Source organism: Corapipo altera, unplaced genomic scaffold, assembly GCF_003945725.1.
Source record: "Corapipo altera isolate COAL_440 unplaced genomic scaffold, ASM394572v1 45, whole genome shotgun sequence".
NCBI lineage: Eukaryota > Metazoa > Chordata > Aves > Passeriformes > Pipridae > Corapipo > Corapipo altera.
In genome coordinates this window covers 319,361-339,751 of record NW_020884877.1, presented here as the reverse complement: position 1 = coordinate 339,751, position 20,391 = coordinate 319,361, and the positions used below count along the sequence as shown (strand labels likewise).

Sequence of the window (20,391 nt, the reverse complement as noted above, 5' to 3'; positions counted from 1 at the left end):
AGACAGAGCAGACAATTAATAAAAAAAAAGGCAGACTATTTTTACCATTTTTCTGAAACATGCTGAGATTACTATTATAACTGTAATAATTTTGCTTTTCAATCACTATGATTTGGAAGCAAAAATATTCAACAGACAAAACAGAAAGGATAATGCACACCTTGAGCGTCTGCCCAGAGACTGTCTGTGTCCATGACGGAGTCATCAATTGTTGTTTCATCTTTGTAATCATCACAAATCTCTGTCTTGTAGTCGGTGAGCAGGATTTCTTCTCTCTGGGGTGAAGCAGGAGCCTCTGGGGAGCCCTCCTTGGGTTCAGTTTCCACTTCTTCAACCTCCAGCTCCTCTTCAGCCTGGGAGTCTCCTGTTTCGATGTCTTCTTGCTGAGTAGCAGCAAAGCGCACACTGTGAGAAGCAGATTCACCCTCATCAACTGTTGTCTGCACCACTGTGATAAAGTCATCCTCCACTGTCACCACTGATTCAATAATGCCTTTCAGTTCAGGCACTGCTTCTGGGCTACCCTTGGCTAGCATTTCTTCAGCAGCAGGCTCCCCAAAGCCTGGGGGCATTTCTGATACAAGATGCTGTTTATCCTCTTCTTTTTCTTCCTGCTCTACTTCCACCTCTTCTTCCTCATGTTCTTCCCCCTTTGTGGCCCCAGCTTCCACTTCACATGGCAACAGCTTTTGGGTTTCCATAGGTTTCACAGCTGTATCAGGAATCTTTTCAACTCCTTCTGCAGGCTGTGGTATGCTCTCCATCTGGATCTCAGCAGGCTCTTCCCGGAGATGCTCAGCTTTGGAAAGGAGTTGCTCCATAGAAGTCTCCTTTGCTGGTAACTCTGCAGGTAACTCTTCCTCAGACATGGGAGGTTTTGGAGGTTCTGCTTTGACATCCTCTGGTTTCACAGATTCTCCATTCAAACCTTCTTGGGCTTGGTCATGCTCTCCACTAGATTCATAAGACTCCTCTTTATCAACTGCCTCTTGATGTACCAGATCGGGCTTAGGAACTTTTTCCTTAATTTCTGTTTCTGACAGTTTGGTGCCATCTTTCATGTAACTAGGCTCAGTTTTGGAAAGCACATCTGCATCCTTTGCTTCTCTGGAGAACATGGTCTCATCTTTCTGCTGAGCGTCTTTGGGTTCAGCCTCTGCTCTTTTAACAAAGGAAACAACCTCACCAATCTTAGCATCTAACTGATTCTGATTTTCTTGGTCAGCTCTCCTTGCAGCTACTTCCATATCGTGCTTTATAGCATTGTAATCTGGTTTAACCAAAGCTTCTGTCTCAGCTATTTCAGGAACAACACTAAGAGTCTTCTCTTTCTCTATCAATAAAGAAACAGAATCCTTTTCTACTGCTATCTCTGAAGCAGGTATTCTGTCAAACATGGTACCACCAGGTAAATGAACTTTACCAGCCACACTTTCTTCTTTCCTTTCTGACACTGCCTCAGCTCTTGTCTTCTCTGGCTCTGCTCCTTTAATGGGACAGACCTCTTTAGAGTCAACTTGATATTCACTTCTTTCTAGCACAGTATCTAGCTTCTCTTTTTTCTCCTGCTCCAAGTCCCTCACCAGAATGGACTCACCATGCTGACCTAAGTCCTTTTCCCTAAGGAATTCTTCTTTTGATTTTTCAGCAGCTGCCAGCTTCACTTCCACTAAAGACAAGTCGGGAGCCAAGCCGCGTCTCAGTTTTTCATCTGTGCCTTCGTAGAAGGGACAGGTTTCACTCGTTAAATTCTCACTGTCCTGAACTGGAGAAGGGAGTGGGACTGTGTACTTATTGAAAACACAGTAGCCCAAGTCTTCCAGCTGACTTTCAGCTTTAAGATTTACGTGGTTTTCATCTGTCACAGGTGGCAGGGCTGTGCTGCTGTCCTCCACAACAGCGTCAGAAGGAACTGGCTTCTTCTGCGCCACCTCAGCATCTGCACTCACAGAGGCTAATCTAGATCTTGTCCCTGCCAAGTCTAACATTTCAGGTAGGTCAGGAGCCAGGACAGCCCCATTTTTGTAATAATCTTTTGCCTGGAAAGATGATTCGACTGAGGTTTCAGGCTGGACTTTTTCTTCTGGTTTTGCTTTTTCTTCTGCGACGTGCTCATCTTCCTCTCTACTATCAATGGGGAAGCAGGGGGCCTTCTCCAGTGCTGGTGTGGTCACTGGCAAGTAGTCATCACCTTCATCCATACTTCCACTAGTGTTAGTTAGAATATCTGAAGCCAGGGGAGAAAGATCATGTGCACGACCAAAGCTAAATCCTAGAGCTATTGAATCCAGGCAAGACATGGGCAAGTTAATAGACATACTTCTCTGTTCAATTGCAGATCTCCCCCCAAGTCCCAAACTCCTGCTCAGAGTCAGATCATCTTTATTTTTACTGTGAAGTTCTCTCTTATCCCCATAGACTTTGGGGTCAATAGTGAACATTCTTTCTGTTGGGGAGCTAGGTTCTTCGGATGTGTCTGGTGTATAGCTCTGAGCCAAGGTACTGTACCCCATTTCCTGAGCACGCACAGCCTGCTGCTGATTTAATTCTGTTTGTAATTCTTCCTCCTCCTCCTCCTCCTCTTCATCTTCTGGTATTAGACGACCTCTCTGATAAGGCTCATATATACTCTCTTTAGTGTCACTTAGCTCATAGTAATCACTGCCTTGTTTCAGACCATCTGCTTTGAAGGCTTCCTCTTTCAGAGCAGAGGTTTCAAAATACTTCGACATTCCTGAACGATCTTCCTCCTCTTTCATTTGATGAGGAGCTGAAACACTTGTCTTATCCTCCTTGGCATCTTTTTTAACATCTTTTTCTTCAAGACTAGAAGTCTTTTCAGTGGTTAAACCTGGTGCCTCGGGGGTTTTCTCTAGTACTCCAGATAACTGAGTGGTATCAGAGTGCTCTACTGTTTTCTCAAGAGTCCATTCATGGCTTAACTTGGCTGGGAGTAGCTGTGTGCTTGGCTCTGCCTCCTTTTTCATGTCTATTGTTGCTGGGAGCACACTTCGGTCCTTTTCTTTTTCTGTTTTGAGAGTATCAGGTGACTTTTTAGTTTCACCATCCTTCTGAAAGTCTGCTTTGTCTGGGGAAATTGTTTTAACTTCAGGTTTTGTGGTTAATTTACCATCATCTAATATTCGAGCCTCCCCTTTATCATAGAAGTCATACCTTTCTTCCTCATCACTCTCATCCTTGGTCATGTCCTTTTCCTCCCCCCACGGAGGGATTTTTGGGGTGCTTGGTGTTTTCAGGCCATCTACAGTTAGTGCTGAGACTTCTTGCAGAGCTAACGTCCTGTCTCTGTGGATCTGTTCGTCTTTACTGAGGTCTTTGGCAAACAGTTCGTTACTGGGCTCCTGTTTTGTTTTGAAGGCGTCTTTGAGCGAAAGCTCCTGGGGGACAGCAGGAGATGGGCCTGAAGGAAGTTCACTTTTAGCTGCTTCTGCCTTGTGTTCTGGCAGCAATAGAGAACTTTCACCACAGCTGATGGCAATACCTTGGACATCTTTAAGGTCATCTGGAAATTTGATAGACATAACTTGGTTGGTTGATGAGGGCACACCTGCAGTCCTTTCTTCTGCCCTGCTCACTTTAGGCAGTTGAGATGACAAGTCCTTTTGTTCTTGAGGAGCAGGAGGTTTGGCAGCAGGTTCTGCAAAACTGGCTTCCCCTTTCTTCTGTGACTCAGTATCCAAGACCTTTTCTGATGGAGGTGAAGGCATTTTTTCTTTGTCTTTGTTCTCTGGTTCCTTTTTATCTACAGCCTCTGTTTTTGCTGGCTGTGGAACTAAGGCATCGTATTTAGGTTGCTCAACAGTCTTACTGTCTTTCCCAGATTCATGTTGCTTTGTGTCCAATGGTCCTGTTGCGAAAGGGCGTGCGCCCTCCTGGACACGGAATTCCATCTTCGTGGCTGCAAGTAAATCTGAAGTAGTTTGTTTGGGTTTTATAACAATATTATTTAAAGCACTTACAGGCAGGCAAGTCAGGTGGCTTACAACACCTTGGTATGAATGATGGAATGGAGAGGAAGAAAGATGCAGACATGCAGCAAGGCCATCCACCTAGAAATCTGCTTTGCTGGGCTCTGTACCTTTATGTTAGTTTTGCATTAGTAAAGTCTGCAACTTTAATTGAATCAATAGTATATTTGTGTGCTGCTGATATTTAAAACATACTTATTTATACATTTTTGCATCTTTTTGGCATTTTTCTTCTACATGCGGCCTAAACTAAAGAGATAATGCAAGCAAAAAGTTTTGCAAGTGCCAGAAGAGGCTGGTTTTTTAATTGTACCACCTTTAACATTCACTTTGGCAAATGACAAAAATCTCGCTTCTATCATGAGACCACCATCAGCAACAGATCTATTAATAGACCTAGATGTTGAAGGTCTGGTCTTCGAAATGGCCAGTCAACTACAGCTGTAACCGAAGTTAAAGAATACTTGATTAACCCTAATTAAGCTAATTTGAAACTAAAAATACTACTCTCATACTCTGTCACTATATTTTCAGAAAGTAATACCCAGTAAATTTTTTTTTAACACGCACTCTGTTAATCATTAATAGATTGATCGTTTTTAAAAACCTATGGAAAATGGTGATTCCTATCACACTGAAATCTTCCTATCATTGAAAATATGAAGAGAGAGACTGCAGAATGTGGCAGATCTTTCTGCAGTAATCTGTAAAAAAAAATTTTACGAGTTTTTTTTCTAAAGCTTGTTACAACTAGCATTGGGCTGATTCTGAATTTCCTCAGATCTGATCTGAAGTCCATGGAGCCATGGAGCCATTGAAGTCCATGGAGCCATGGCCCTGATGAATCTGATTTTTTTAAGAACACTTAGTATCCAAGTATTGGTCATTCTTTAAATATTTGCATATGTTAATATTGGGTCTAAAATGCAACTGCCATTCTGAACTCCACAGGTAGCCAAACTAGAAGTCTACAGTAATTTTGCTTCTTTATGTTTTTACATTTGGTGACTGACTTAAAAATCCTATAAAGTATAAAGACATGGCCATTGGGCTGGTCATCTTTGTTTCCCAGCAATTAAATAGCTAGATACTGGTTTTCTCTGTGTATCCTACTGTAGTGAAAATGAACAATACCAATGGTATCTAAACATATTCTGACTGCCAAAGGAATTCAATGTTCTCCAGCTGGGCCAGCCAGAACACCAGCCTCCCAAATGCAGCATTTCTTAGCCAGGGAGGGAGTGGGTACATCACTACTCCACACAAGATGTCTTTGAACCTCGTTGCACTGGCTGAGGAGAAATACCATTAAAAGGGAAATCCTGAAGCCTAGTTCTTATGTACTGAAAGACTATTGCAGCAAATATTTTGTTCAGAGGGCAGATCAGAACTTCACCCAATGCACTCAACTCTAACTTTCACTTTGAAGGCAAACGTCCCAGTGGAAGTGATGGAAGTTTTTCCTAAGAAGGGCACTATAGAGGGTTAAACATTTGTAATAAGGTAAGACACACAAAAAATCAGAGTTCTAGCAATGACTGAGAAGAGGAGGGGAGGGGTGGACTCAATGAATTGCAAGGGTATGACATAAGAAGCAATAGCTTTAAGGAAGCTAAACCAGAATGCACTGAAGCGCACACAAAAAAACCAAACCAACCAAACAAAAAACCTGCACACTGCAAATGAAAACATTTCTACAGTTTAAGCATCTTTATGTCATAGTCAAAGGCAATAAATCTGCTGTTTAAAAGAAACGCAGATGAATCTCTGCACCAAAAAGAAAAAAAATATACACAGATTAGCAATGTGACTGGCAAACACATCCGAGATGGGCAAAAAAGGCTTACGCAGAGGAATCAGCTCAGCTGCAAAGCACATTTCATCATGGCAAAGTAAAAAATCAGGAATCAGCTGCAGCGGTGGGAAACCATGTTGTCATACAGCACCTACACAGTCTTATTATCTGCTACACACTCTTCAAGCATAATAACAAGAGCAGTCATACTAATAAATGGGGGAAACAGAAAATGAAGCAGCCTTGGAAAGCACTGGAGAAAGCTGGAGGAGGATTCACCAGCGGCAGACACATGCAAAGCTAAGGCGGACACACCTTCCTCAGCCAAGGAAGGGGGTGTGTCTTTCAGGGGTGTTCCCACCACAGCAGTTACACTGTCCCTGCTGGATGCCACACTTGGCACTTTGTCTTCGCCACACACTTTGGCCTCCGAACCAGAATCCGGCTGACCCTCACAGAGGCCCTTGGCCTGGTCCGAAGGCTCAGTGGGCCCATGCTCTTTCCCCATTTGCTTCCCAGGAAGAGCAGCAGGTTTGGCTTCCACAGACATTGGACTTTTTATCGGTTCTTCTTCTTGGGGATGGAAAAAGGAGGTGACATCAACACCAACAGTAAACACCAAGCACACAGCTGAACAGGACTGCTTTTACTTAACATTTTCAGCTCAACATTTTGGATTTAAGGGTGTCAAAGGACTGCTAGCATCCAGTCCATTTTGGTCACCATGGAACTGAATTTTCATTAGGGAAAAAAACAAACTGAAAGCCTGTCTCCCCCAAAGAAACATGTTTATGCTGTAAGAGGAGAGCTGAAAGTGTTTTAGAGGTATACCTCTCCCAAAGATGACTGTGGGTCAAATAGTCATTGCAAATGGAGATGGTATTGAATGACAGACGGCTCTGAAAACATCAATGCATCAATGAGTTCAAAGTACACTGATATTTTTCTGATATATGTGCTGTTTAATCCAGTACCAGACATTCAGCTGAGGTGGAAGAAGGTATAAGGCATTGATTTCTTTCCACTGACCTTGGTAATACTGACTGCTACATACCAGCAAAGTGAATCTTTGGCAAAATACTGAGCACTTCCAGAGCCTTAACAGGCCTTGTGCATGGCTGATAACTAATGGGTTTTGCAAGATTTCAGCCAATATTTCTACACTGAACAGGTTTACAAACAAATTCTCCCTTAGGCTGACATCTGAAATCTGTATGTGAAAATCACCATTTTAACAGAAGGACTCTTCATTTCCTTTGCTGTTTCCCCACTAGCCCCCTCATCACCAGTTAAGTCAAAGAAACCAGTCAATTCAACGTAACTATTTGTTTATCTGAATCTCTAAAATATATTGTTCACCTTATGGGCTGTTAGAATCAGTAGAGTAGTATCAAGAACAGTCTTTACTCATGCCATGGCAGAAGAACGATTAGAAAAGTCTCCATTCTGGAATTGCACTCCTGCCACTGCTACTCAGCTGAAATGACTATGCACTATTAGCATTCCCCCTGATAAGAAGTCAGGATTAAATGTGAAACCTCCAATTCAGCAACACAGTTAAGCAGCTGACCAGTAGCCATGCTGCGGGTAACCTGATGACCTCCCTGGGTGTAAAGTGTGTCTTATGATTAAGTACTTTGCTGAATCAGACTTAGAACAAAGTGCTCTCGAATCTAGAAGTGGCTGTATGCAGCCTCTTGGTATTAAAACAAAACCTCTTTACGAGGGCTCGATTTTTCTCCTGAGATTGGCCCAGTGAAGAGCAGACAATCAATCATCCATTTCAATTATGGCCTTTAAAGAGTGATTTAAGGAACATAAACACTAGTTCAGTCTGAGAAAATATCATTATGTAAAGAACAACACATTATTAATAACTTATAAGATAATTAGTGTTAGATACAATATCTTAAATGAACAGAAGCCAGAAGATTCAGAATCAAACCTGGACCGATGCCTGAGCGTTACAGGGATATTTACACATGAGCAGACTGTGAAAGTAGCCTGGCAGGACAGCAGGTCTCCAGCTGTAAGAGGCCCTGACTTGAATAACTTCCTTTACTTTTCCTTTTCCAATTTGATGTTTTGTATGTGCATCCCTTTCAACTAAAAAATGTTAGGGAAAGCCTCTCATTTTACTCTAAGCCATTCCACCTCCATTTCCTGAGACACTTCACACAATGTTACATGATTAAAAATAACTACTCAAACTAGAAAGTTATCCCTGACTTAACGAAGGAATCCTACATTTTCCCTTTGTGCAGCAGACTCATGCCAAGCAGACTGCCAGCCTACAGGCAGCAAGTGAGGGGGGCTGTTTCATAATGACTATCTTTCCACTGATGATCCCGCTTCTTCCCCTTTTTTCTTCCTCACACAGATGTTCTGAGATCTTGCACTTTCTCCAGAAGTACATGACTGAAAAGGAAGATGCCTATGAATTAACCAGGCCAGGAGTGCTCTAAGTACAGGTACAGGCACCCTAGCTATAGCAATTTTCTATCTCCCTGAGTTTCAGGCAGACATGCTGACATTAACGAACTTCAGTTATTAGCACTGATCTCTTACTGGTGGTGTTGCAGTTAACAGGCTATATTGTCCTGTTAATTCAGAACAACTCTGGTTTTGTTGAACTGACCCAGTGAGCAGTTTCAAGTACACAGCTCCATCCTCCTGAGACACAAACCTTTCAGTACTATTTTTAACTTCAGCTCCTGTGTCCCAAGATTGAGTCAGTCAAATGCTGAGAAATCAAATGTCATCTATTTTGCTTTGAAGAAGTGAGCCTTCCTGTTAGTCATTGAAATAGATTCTCCCTTGATTCCTCAAAAGCCATTTCACTTTTATGTAACCCCTACTAATAAAATAGTGCTTACTAATGTGCTCAGGTCATAGAAAAAGGAGGTACAGAGAGACAGTAAACCTTTTTTCCCTCCTTGTTTGCAGTCAGCTGGCACAATGCTAACGGGATGTGTCCACAAAACAACTGGATGTCAAACATGACCCATTACTGGCTGAAATCACCGATGTACACTGAGGTAAGACTTACTTACTTTGCCTGCTCGAGGATTAAAGACCTTCCACAGCTATCTTTGGTATAGATGTGGGGTTTTTCCCCATTGAGTTAACAACTGACTTACCTCCAGTAACCATCTTTTGGCCTAGTTTGCACATTGTTGTTGGCAGTATTGCTCTGGTACAAAGAAAAAATTAGCTTCCACTTCTTTGAACTAGCTGCTCCTTCTCCTTTTGCCATAAGCCAGGTCTGGAGACCAAGAGTCCTGATTTAAGCAGGGACCATGGTTACACTGACCCCAAAGCTGCATTTACTGCTCATGCTGCAGCTTTACCTTGACATGAAGAGACTCTTTGAGAGGCGTCACTTCTATGTGGGGAGAAAATACATCTAGGCTTCCCTCCCCAGAAGGCAGCAATCTCAGGTACATACGGAATGGAATGGATGGCAGGTGGGTAGAGGGGAAAAGGAACCAAACCGGACCATGCTCAGTTCACCTTCATCATGGCCCAACAAGACCTCTGTGCTCTTCACTGTGGCACTGGGATGTGTACTAGAGCCAGTCCACTCCGAGCTGAACAAAGGGTGTTCATAGTACTCCTCATCGGAATGGTAGGGCTCATCAGTGGGCACAGACACTGAGATGGAGGGGGCCGGGTGTTTACGCCACTCCCTGCTGGCAGCAGGCCCACAGCCGGGGCAGTGCTGGAGCAGTCCCACCTCATCCTCCGCCCCTTCATCTACAAATAGACACACACAGACAAACGCTGCAGGACAGACAGAAAGACACAGAAAACACCAGACAGGATGGACACATGCTCTAACAACACCAGTCACTATGTCATGCTGCAGAGTGGATGACACCAGTCAGGCTACAGGTGATGCAGGATGGAGGAGTGAGCCAGCCGTGCTTTTTAACACATGGGCCGCATACGAGGTGCTTCCTACTGGCTTTGCAAACACTGTAACTCAACCGCTGCAGTAAGTGAATTTCAAAAGTACACACATTATTTAGAGGAAAACACTGCACACAAACCACATGTCACAACTATATTATACCTGACTGTATTAAAACCCTCTGAAGTGTCCTGATACAGTTGTATCACCTCATAGTCATCACATAAAATACTTAAAAATGTAATTAAAAAGTCCCTTAATTAAAAAGAAAACCAGCTTACACTTTGGTCAATGGTGGCTTTATTTTTCATTGTATCTATTTCAAAATTCCCCACTTTCTTCTTTTCCCTGTAAACAAGTAACATTTAAACAATCATAAAAACCGTTCCCCAAACAGCTACTTTTTTTTCCTTGATAAAGGCCACACAAAGCTGCTGACAGCAGTCTCTCTTAGTCCTACATTTTATGCTGTTGTGCCATGTTTTCATGGGTGAACTAGCTCCCACCTTGGTGTTTGCTAATGCTTTGGAATGACAGCTTTATTCACCCATCACTGTAGCACTGCAGAAAATCACATAATCATCTCAGGACTACACCAGCTACTGACAGCTACAGGGAGGGGGAGCTTGAGTTGTTTTTTGCAAGAAAAAGGAAAATAATACTACCCAATGAAAACGACTGGCCTAGCACCTGATCCATGTATACAAACCTAGAGGGGAGACTTGAGAGCTCATGTAGGCTGAGGTGTCCTCTTGTCATGAATAAAGCTACAAAAAAATTAAACACCTACTGCTAGACAAAAGAGGTTTAAGCCCATTCTCAGTGTATGACACCTGGCAGCTTGATGAACACTGCATTCATGGTGTGCCTCACACACCTGCAGCTATTCCAGTGCATTTCCTATTAGCTTCAGGAACAAGTCAATGCTTGGTGTCCCTAGTCTTCCTCCAGTCAATTGTAACTTAAAGAATTTCCCCAGAGCTTCTGAAACTTTCACTCTCAGATCCAGAACATGGAGTCAGAAAGCAAGGCTTTAACACAGGCACAATAACAGATATTAACCAGATCTCTGTGTGTGATCCCAAACAAGATGGCTCACGAACGCTGCTCTAACTGCCATTACCCAATCTGGGGAAGCAACGTTGATCCAAAACAATTCCATCTATAAGAGGTATAAGATTCTTCCTGGTAAACAACAGTAAGTTTTAAGTTTCTTTTTATAGCACACCATGACAAGGCAATGTGTCTTTAAAAAAGCATCCTCTGCTTTCTGCGGCAACAGAAAACAAGTGTCCAGTAATGACATGGATTTCTTTCACCTGGGAAAGGAATGCTGTAGGAGCAACCCATTCAGGCTCAATCACCCTAAAAAAGGAAGGAAAATTAGCAATCCATGGCAGTATTGGTAGCTGGTATGCTGTGTACCTGCACACACACAGATACCATCCACAGAACTTGGTTTAAGCAAACCGTTCTCACTGTTTCTGTCAGGGCATAAAAAGTGCCCAAATCACTCATAGTTTACCTGCTTCACTCTTGTAGTGGAATCCAAACCCCAGATTCAGGGGTTTATGCATTATTAAAAGAGGTAGGTGTGGAAAGATAAGCTGGTAACCAGCTTCTGCCAAGCAGGAAGCTCTGCAGAGCACTGCAATAGGAAATGCTAAACGCAGGGCTGGGCCTAAGCTTCCCACTTCTATCTAGTACTCAAGAGCCAGCAGCAAGGTTACAGGGAAGCAGCATCCTTGATCCACTTGCAATGCAGAAAAAGTGGGATTTCTTCTCTGCAAAAGCCCCTCCAAAATTCTGTAACAGATTTGAGGGGTCTCATGGTTTGTAAAAGGCAAGTTACAGGAGGCGAGCCCACAGCTCAGAGGGCAAGACACCAGGAATCAACTCCCTCCTAAACTCAAGAAGGTTCAAAACTGCAATTCCCACTCCTCTGCATGGTGCCCTCACACCAGCCCCTGTATTACTGAGGGCAAGAGTGGAATGAGCTGACACATTTGCCACCTTTTCTGCTGGAACTGGAGAAAAAAGCGAAGGCTGATATGGTCAGAAGCAGAACACAGAGAAGGAGGATGTGCCAAAGGAGAGGTTCTCCTTCCAGCTGTGGGTTATATGTATCCAGAGACCCTGCAAAAGCAAAATGCATTGACAAGAGTGGAGAGGAATTCCCAGAACTTCTCTATACTGAGGCAAACAAAGCCGAAAATTCCTTCTTTATAGGCTCTAAATGGATTGTAGGCAAGAAAATACAGGCCCTGTCACTGCTCCTTAAAATAAGAGAACTGACAACAGTAAAAAACCTTATTATTGTGATGGTCCAAAATCATTAGGAGTGCGAAGTCTTGTATTGTTTGGGGCTGTTACAGATGTGGCTATTACAACTTTACATTATTTATCAGTTTGAATAAAGATATTTTCAAAATTACTGCAGATAATTTCATTAACAGCATAATGATATCTTTAAAGGAGGATATGCTTTTATTTCAGCAACAAGAAAAGTCTTTTGTTATTTTAGTCCCTTCCAATCTTTTTCATCTCAGAGCGTGGGAAAAATCCCTAATGCATTCTGAAGTCCAAGATTAAAATCACTTCTCACAAAGGCTAATTCTGCTTCAGCTTCCATGTATATTTTGAGAATGCCTTTCAAGAAGTAATTTTCCCTGTCAACAGATCCATTTTCATAGGCCACTTGATTCTTTTCAGTTTGCAAAACATTCTTACTTGGTATATAAAGCCTAACATGAAATGCCTATTTTAAAATGGAAGACAGTTCATCAAAGGCATCCTTCTATCCTGTAACATTTAAGAAAATTTTTACATGAAGACATCGTTGACCATTGTCAAAAGGCATGGAGCACAAAAGAAATGCCAAGTTGGCAAGAGAATATTGCATCAGCCCTGCATGACTAGATATAACTGATAAAAGGATTAGAGGGTGTTAGGGAGAATTTAATTTCCTGAACAAAATTATCCTATTATAGTCAATATAAATGAAATAATTTCAATAAGGCAAATAATTTTCTTACCTTCTGCAGCAGTTAAAAGGGACAGGTTCATTTGAATATTTTTCTGCAGCCAAATCAAAGAAACCTACTCCACAGACTCCTTTCTCTCGTGAAATACAGTTGACCCACAAACCTCTCTGTCTTTTCTACCTTTTTTTTTTTTTTTAAATTGTGTTTGCTGCATGGCTGGCCACATCCACCTTTGTCATGTCTACAACAGTGATTTCCTTCCTACTATGACTGAAGGAAGTCTCTCGGATTCAAAGCAATACAACACACACTGACAAGTGCATTAGGAAAAGCTTCTAGGAGAAGGGAAAAAAAGGTCTGAGGTAGATACACCAAATGCTCACTGTTTTTGTTCAACAAATTAATAAATTGTATTCTACTGAGCAGAAAGACAGACAACGTAAAGATGCATGAGGATGGACAGTCAGGTGGTATAGGGAATGGGAGGTTTAAACAAGTACAGTAAAACTGGGTCAAACCCTACCGAGGCAAACTCTTCTGAACGGGAGCTTTGCCTGAATAAAAACGACAGGTCTGGCTCACTCAGGTCAGCAAAAGCTCAACTTACCCACAGAAAACAAGGACTCTCATCTTCCAACAGAGAAGAACACAAGATTTTTACTACCATTAAGCACCTTGAGTTGACAATATTGGTATTTTGGGGAAAAGCAACAAAATATATTTCTGGTGAAATTATTTCCAAGTTCCTTCTGTTGCTTCAATCAACTCTACTGTGAGTTCCAGTTTGAGAGCTGGACAATGAACAAGATGCTTCTAGCAGAGTGCATTAATGACTCAGCACACCATTTCTGTTCCTACTTCCTCTATGAACTGGCCATCTGCTCTGAAAAATGAAGAGTTGAATCAAAATCTTGTCATGGAAAAGTCTTCAATGTTTTTAATAACCATGACATTGCAAATCATCAGAAACATCTCCCAAACACTGACCTTTCAGTTGATGTAACCACCCTTGTGGGGTTAGTGATATTATATTACTTAATAGTAACTAATTATATTAACTCAATTCTATGTGCAAGGAAGGAGAAAAATAACAATGTTATATGACTTGCTGAGTCATATGCAGAGCTAGGAACTGCAGGGTGTGGCAGCTGATAATAACCTCGAGTTGTATAGTGTTTTGCCACCTTCCTGAGTTAGTACAACTAGCAAAATACTTCCAATTTGCATTTACAACCTCCTGCCAATTAATCAATATAAGTACTTTACAAAATCCTAAAATACATGCAAATAATACAGCTGACAGAAACAGCAAGCCAAGTTAATCCTCAGCCTGAGGCTAATGAAAGAACCTTGACATTGGCCTGAAGCAGGAGAACATGCTCATTACTGTGATATGAAAAATTAAAAAGCATACACTGGACTAGCCAAGTGAACTATATATTAGAAAACAGTGGTAAAATCCTGGTAACAATTCTAAAAACCTTTGCTAATGCCTTACCATTTTTCAATCAGTAGTTCTGATAGCCATTACCTTTGGGTGATGAATCCAGGGACCGTTGTAATATTTTTTTAAACACACAGTGGGCACATGTTTTTTTAAAAAACACAATAATCAATTAATCAAGTGCTTTATATTGGTTACTAACCACAGCCAGTAGGTATTTCAAGAATAGTGGACTGACAAATGTTGTTGTTAACATGGCCTGCAATAGCATTGTGTCAAAAATGACTGCAAGACGGAACATGCCTGATTGCAGTGTCCTAATAAACTGAGAGTCAGACTATGCTAGCACATGAAATAACAACCATTCACTTGCAAAATTCATAGAGGCTGTGTGTTAAAATAGCAAAGTTTGTTCAGCAGATGATAAGAAATTATTTTCATGCACTTATGTAACAAAAAGAAAGAGAAAATGCTAAAAGAAAATCCAAGAAGGAAATAAATGGACACAGAAAGATGCTACTGATATGGCAGAGTTCAACTGACAGATTCCAAACCCAAATGCTTCTCTCTTTTCCCCATGACACAGCTCAGTTTTGACACACTGCTGTCTCCCTGTACGGATGGCCTTGATGCAGCAGTCGTCTTCTGTTGAACAAAGCACTGAGCACACGCCTACACTGCAAAAACTTCACTGGCATTTAGGCCTCTGCTTAATGTTAAGTCAACACTTCAGTTCTTCACTGGAGGAGATTTTAGCAGGACGAAAATGCAGTGATTATGGGCTACTGACATCGAACATTCATTGTGCAGAACAGAACAGAAATTTGCTTTGTGAGACTAGAATGTGACTGCTGCACTTTGTGTACAGAACCCCCAACACATGCAGGCACTGAAGCATGAATTACCGGTCGAGGGCCAAAGAAATGATTCAACTCTGAATCTCCTTGCTTTCATGCATTTAAGATTCCAAAGCTAACAGTAAGTAAAAAAAAAAAAAGCAGCCAAACAAATATTAAGGAAAGAAAGATGACCCATACTGAATCACAGCTTTGGCAACCACACTGGGACAGCAGACACCTTGGTTCATATTGCACACAACAGACAAGAAGGTGAGCAGCACCACCTCTTTTTCTTTAGTATGGACATACTTAACATATCCTGTCGGTTACCTCTGTGCGTGTGTCTACCTCATCCATGCATTGCAGCTGGTTTGAAGATGGGGAGTTATTGCTGGGAATGCCTTATCTTTTCACATGAAGGAGCAGAAAGTATCTCCATTTTCTGATTCCCCCATCCTTTAGATTCATGTCTCATCCCTCTGCTGACAGCTGTGCACTGCAATGTCCAGGAGACCCTTACCTTCCTCCAGAGCTCCGGTCTGCTCAGAAGCTGGCGATGGAGGCGGGGAAGGAGGCAGGTTAGTTGACTCTTCAACTGCTGTTAGGAATTGAATGGTGAAAATGAGACACAGCAATTAACTGCAGGAAGACCAATGCATGATGAAAGCTGCAGTCAGCCTGTTCTGCCCAGTTGAGGATAATTCCTCATTCCATGAGTCCCACTGGGGACTCATGTCTACTGGATTTTCAGACAGACCCTTGCAGAATACACAGACAGTTATAATAAAAGAATTTTTTTGTTTTGTTCTGTTTTTTGGTGTGAATTATTTACAAGATTCTGGCATAGAGTACAATATAAATATCAAATAAAAGATAATCTTTTAAATCAGTATTGCTTAGAAAACCTTCAGTCACCCAAGGCAACACAAATAAAGCATCTGAGCATGAGAGATATTATAGATTCATGCCAGCTATCAGAAACTGGCATCCAATATCTTCCATCTACCTTGAGTACGTGTATAAAAAACATTCTTCACATTTTGTTTTCTTCTGCTGAGTTCAAGGTTTATCACAGAAAACATGCAAATATTGCTTGTCTAAATACAAAAGACATCAGCATAGGGAACTTAATGTCAGTCGTGACATAACAGTGATTCAGTTGAGCAAGGCACAGTGAAAACTTAGATGCACTTAGATTAGGGTTTAGATTCGTTCCCAGTCACAAGACTAGATGCTGAAACAAGATGATTTTTTTTCAATTATTTCAATTCAAGTATGATGAAATCTCAAACAAACTGCTTCTTAAATGAACTTAGAATAACCTCTGCACCTGATCTCCTACCAATCACTTTGAGAATTTTTTTTCTTTAAAACAGATCCACTCCTGGGGCTTAACCAATGTTTAAAAAAAAAGTAATAATTCTGTTTTAACAGATCTGTCTTATCAATAGCACCTCTCAACAAGCAGATAGTTTCCAATTCAGGGCTTCTTCCCAAGCACAGAAAGGCCACTTTCAAAGCCCCAGCAGAACTTTCCAGGCTTCCTCCTATTGATTTTAGTGTGTTTTGGGAAAGACTGTATGGGACTTGTCCTGAAGATGTGCTGTCCAGGGATAAAGTATTTATAAATTCATCACAATTCAACTGACCACAGGAACTGTAACACCAACAATTGTTAACTGAAGACATACTTCTCACAATGTTTTTTAAGTGACTTATCTAACTAGCTGGAACTGAATACCCATTTTGCCTCTCCCAGGCCCCAGTGAAGAGATCTGTAGTTATATATGTATGAAGCCATTTACAGAATTGGGGTCTTCCATGTAAAACTGAGTGTCTCCAAAGAATGAAATTACCAGCTGACATGTCCCTGCTGCAGTTCAAAGTTAGTTTAATGAAGCAAAAGACCTCAGGAACCAAATTTTCCACAAATATTCTAAACTAGTCATTGACTTTAATTCATCCCTGGGCAGGGTCCAGCCACTGCACTGAAGCAAGTGGAGTGTCTGTGGGGAAAATACCACAAGGCATTGTTTTGATTTAATTACAACGTAGGTGCACTCAGCAAAACCTGTCCAGGGCAGGCCTGAAAGACTTCCCTACCTCAGGATGGACTATGGCCTTTCTCTGGCCTTTCGTGTACATGTTTTGAGCTACTGTAGTATTCTGGCAAGGAGGAAGCACTTTAGGTACAAAAGGTTGTATACCTACCTTCTTTTATATATATACATGTAGAAGTATATACACACATATTTCAGAGAGACATTTCACAAAGGAGGCAGCAGGAGGATGGAACACGGTATGGACCAGTGGCAGTGGTACTGTTCCCAGTTTAGACCACTGTCATTTGCTTCTACCATGTGTGACTCCTTTTTCCACAATCTCCCCTCACCCTCCCCAGCTGCTAATCCCTCTCCGCCTTTACCTGCTGTGTCCCATTCCTTTCTGCTTCCTGTTGAGGTGCTCCCCCTCCCCCTATCTGAGCAGCTACCACCCAACCAGCAAAGCCTCACTTCCTTTTATATGCTCTCCTCCACCTTTGCATCTCCAGACATCAATCCTTCAACGCTGTACACGGCTGAGCACAAACAGTCCCACCAAACACAGCGAGGAAACCCCTGCCACCAATAACACTCACGGCTATGCCACTCTGGAGCCAGACACCAGCTGGAGAACTGCTGTTAGAGCAAACAGGGAATGAGACAGTCACAGGGCACAAAGAACCAGGAATGCAAGGATACTGCCATCAGTATTATGTGGTTCCAGTATTATCCAGCAGTGCTGTGGTTCACCCATGACCGTAACCAAGCTGAATACATGGCTGGCACTGCATTTTGTAACACACACACACAACGTTTGCAGGCACGAGGGTACTCGGAACATTCTTTGTCTCATTTTACCTAAAGGTAGAGGTCCAGGCTGATCTTTGTGCTGGGCTTCTTTTTCCTGCTCACCTTTCAGAACTGCTACAGCTTCAGCTGTTACTACTTGTACTATCCTCGCAGACACTTCTTCTGTGGCAGCAGCAAAGTCAGGGAAGAAAAAAAAAAAGAAAAGCATGCTAATCAGAATGGTGTTTTAAAATCATAAAGATTAGCTTAATCAATAAAAAATGGAGGCTGACTTAATCCATTTTTAAAAGGTAATCTTTTTCCCTGAAGTACAAGAAAATCAATTAAAAATAAAACAGAAGGACCAGATATTCCGAAGATCTCAGCGGGAAATGCTGAATATTTATAAAAATCAGGAGCCTAGCCTTTACAGCAAAATACACAAAGCATCATTATTAAATGTTCTTTCTGATAGGGATAATGTGCAGTAACTGCAAAATTTTAAGATGATAATTTATTAAATGTCTAGAAGAAATTTTGCAGGTACTGTTTTGCAAACAGGGGTAGAATGGCCAGCTGAGTAGTGGGATTTCTTGACATTTAATATATGAAGTAAGCTGCATTCTAACATGCACTTTGGATGCTATTTCCTCCTCAACAGCACACACTCAGTATGCATTAAAGGCACTTCCCAGACAGCCATCTATGCTGACGAGGGACTTGAAAAAAGAAGGGCCGAGTAACATTTCTGTACAATCAAAATGCATACTCTGTCTTCCTTTTAAGGCTGCCACTCATAGCCTTAGTTAAACAGTAGGTCTGAGTAGCATGCAGAGGAATTGTAGTGGGTAACAGCTTTTTTGTGGGATGGGCTCTTGGGTCCCCATCTCGGACATGGGCTTGGCTCCCAGCTGTCACTCTTGCTGTGCTTGGAGCAGGGAAGGGGACTTGCATGGAGCCAGCTCAGGCTTGACAGACCCGGGTGCCATGGGAGCCACGCTATGATCTTCCCCACCACCCTCAAGGTGTGGCACGGCTGAGAGGGGCTGAGGAACGGGGTGTTCTGGTGACCACAGGGCAGCAGTGGGACCACTGAAGGAGCAAATACTTTGAAACTGAGAAGCTGTGTCTCATCTCGGCTCCAGACCCACTCAAAGGTACAGTGAAATGTCATCAGGCATACAGCTGCATGTGGGAATAACCAGAGAGGCTTCCTGCCCTATAGGCAGTTCAGGTACCTTTGATCTAACACATCACGTTTTTAAGGGTTGATCCAGCAGAACCATCTACAAAAGAATTTAGAGAAAAAGGGTCTCTTGTTCTTATCTGCATATTAACCCACTGTCGCTTAGTCATCAGTAGTATATTCCTCTTTCTCAGCCAAACTCAGTGCAAATAAACCCCCTCAATCTCCAGCTCTAAGTGCTGTTTGAGAGCTGTTCCCAATGCAGTCACAGCTGAGCCCCAGGGAAGGCCACAAGCTGCATGGTCACAGCCCACCAGCTGCTCTGCTGGGCACACACCTGAGAACAGAACAAAACCTCAGTGCTGCTCCAGCCCCCACGTGGGGACAGAGGGCTGTGATGGCAGATGTCAAATACACCCTGCTCCTATCAGAGCCCCCCCATTAATCACCATCCCGGAGGCAGGAATAAAAGCTCTCTGCTCACCCATTACTGTGTCCTTCAGACAAGGACTAACCAGGAAGGGCAAGTATATTTAAATCAATGCCCTACATGTAACTTCACAGCAACCATGCTGACAAGGGACACCATCCATTAGATTAATAATTATTTCTTTTCACAGCTAGTACTCTAACAGATTTCCTTTGTAGTTTCAATGTAAAGTTATTCCTTTTTGTTTGTCATTTAGAAAAGCTGATTTTTTTTCCCCCAAACAAACATAGATGTGAGTTACTAGAATTTCACAGCCACGTTTGTCTAAAACCAAAGTGCTAGGTTAATCTTTCTTTTGAACAAACTATTTAATGAGATACTAAAAATCTCCACCCACTGGCAAACAACATTCCTAATTGTTGGTATTTATATCTTACAATTCACTTCCCTCCTGACTGGTCACCTGTAGGGCAGTGACTGCCAACAGCTCCACTGACTCCTGCCAATAGCAACAGAGACAGATGAATATGTCAGAACTACCAAGCAATGAAAAAAAACAAGCTGATTTGAAAAACTGTTAACCCCAAAATATATGAATATAAACCTGCCAAGGACATATTCAGACTAGAAATCCAAAGATGCTGTTTTCCTACTGTCAGTGGAGTGAAGTGCTGCAAGCCTTCAACATAGGAAGAAACAAATTAACTGGCTTTGAGATGGGGCTTGATACATTTACGAAAAGGACTACATATGATATAACTGCCTGCTAGCAGTAGGCGACTGCAAACAGCAGCTCTAGTTCTCTCTTCTTCATTCAACAACATGCCCCTAGTATGAGATCAAACTCCCCTCGGTGGTTAAGTAGATCGAATCGAGCACCATAACCCCATAAATCAAGTCACACATGTGGCCAGTCCTACAGAAAGATAGGGATATTGAAAGAATAGGGATATTGATTTAAAGCCCAGCAATCTTCCCAG

The 20,391-nt window shown here is 42.1% G+C and overlaps 1 protein-coding gene across 36 annotated transcripts in view; it reads right to left on the bottom strand.

The window, feature by feature from the left end:
- MAP2 (microtubule associated protein 2) overlaps positions 1-20,391 on the bottom strand; it is a 216,624-nt gene that overhangs the window by 31,949 nt on the left and 164,284 nt on the right. For 17 of the 36 annotated variants that reach the window (XM_027637526.1, XM_027637544.1, XM_027637545.1 and 14 more), the window contains 4 exons: positions 17,865-17,978; positions 15,485-15,562; positions 6,100-6,357; positions 161-3,919 (listed from right to left, as the gene is read on the bottom strand). In XM_027637526.1, coding sequence (XP_027493327.1) covers positions 161-3,919; positions 6,100-6,357; positions 15,485-15,562; positions 17,865-17,978 — 4,209 coding nt within the window. Of the gene's footprint in view, positions 1-160; positions 3,932-6,099; positions 6,358-15,484; positions 15,563-17,864; positions 17,979-20,391 lie in introns of all 36 variants that reach the window. The other 19 variants (XM_027637553.1, XM_027637557.1, XM_027637559.1 and 16 more) reach the window with 12 other exon arrangements.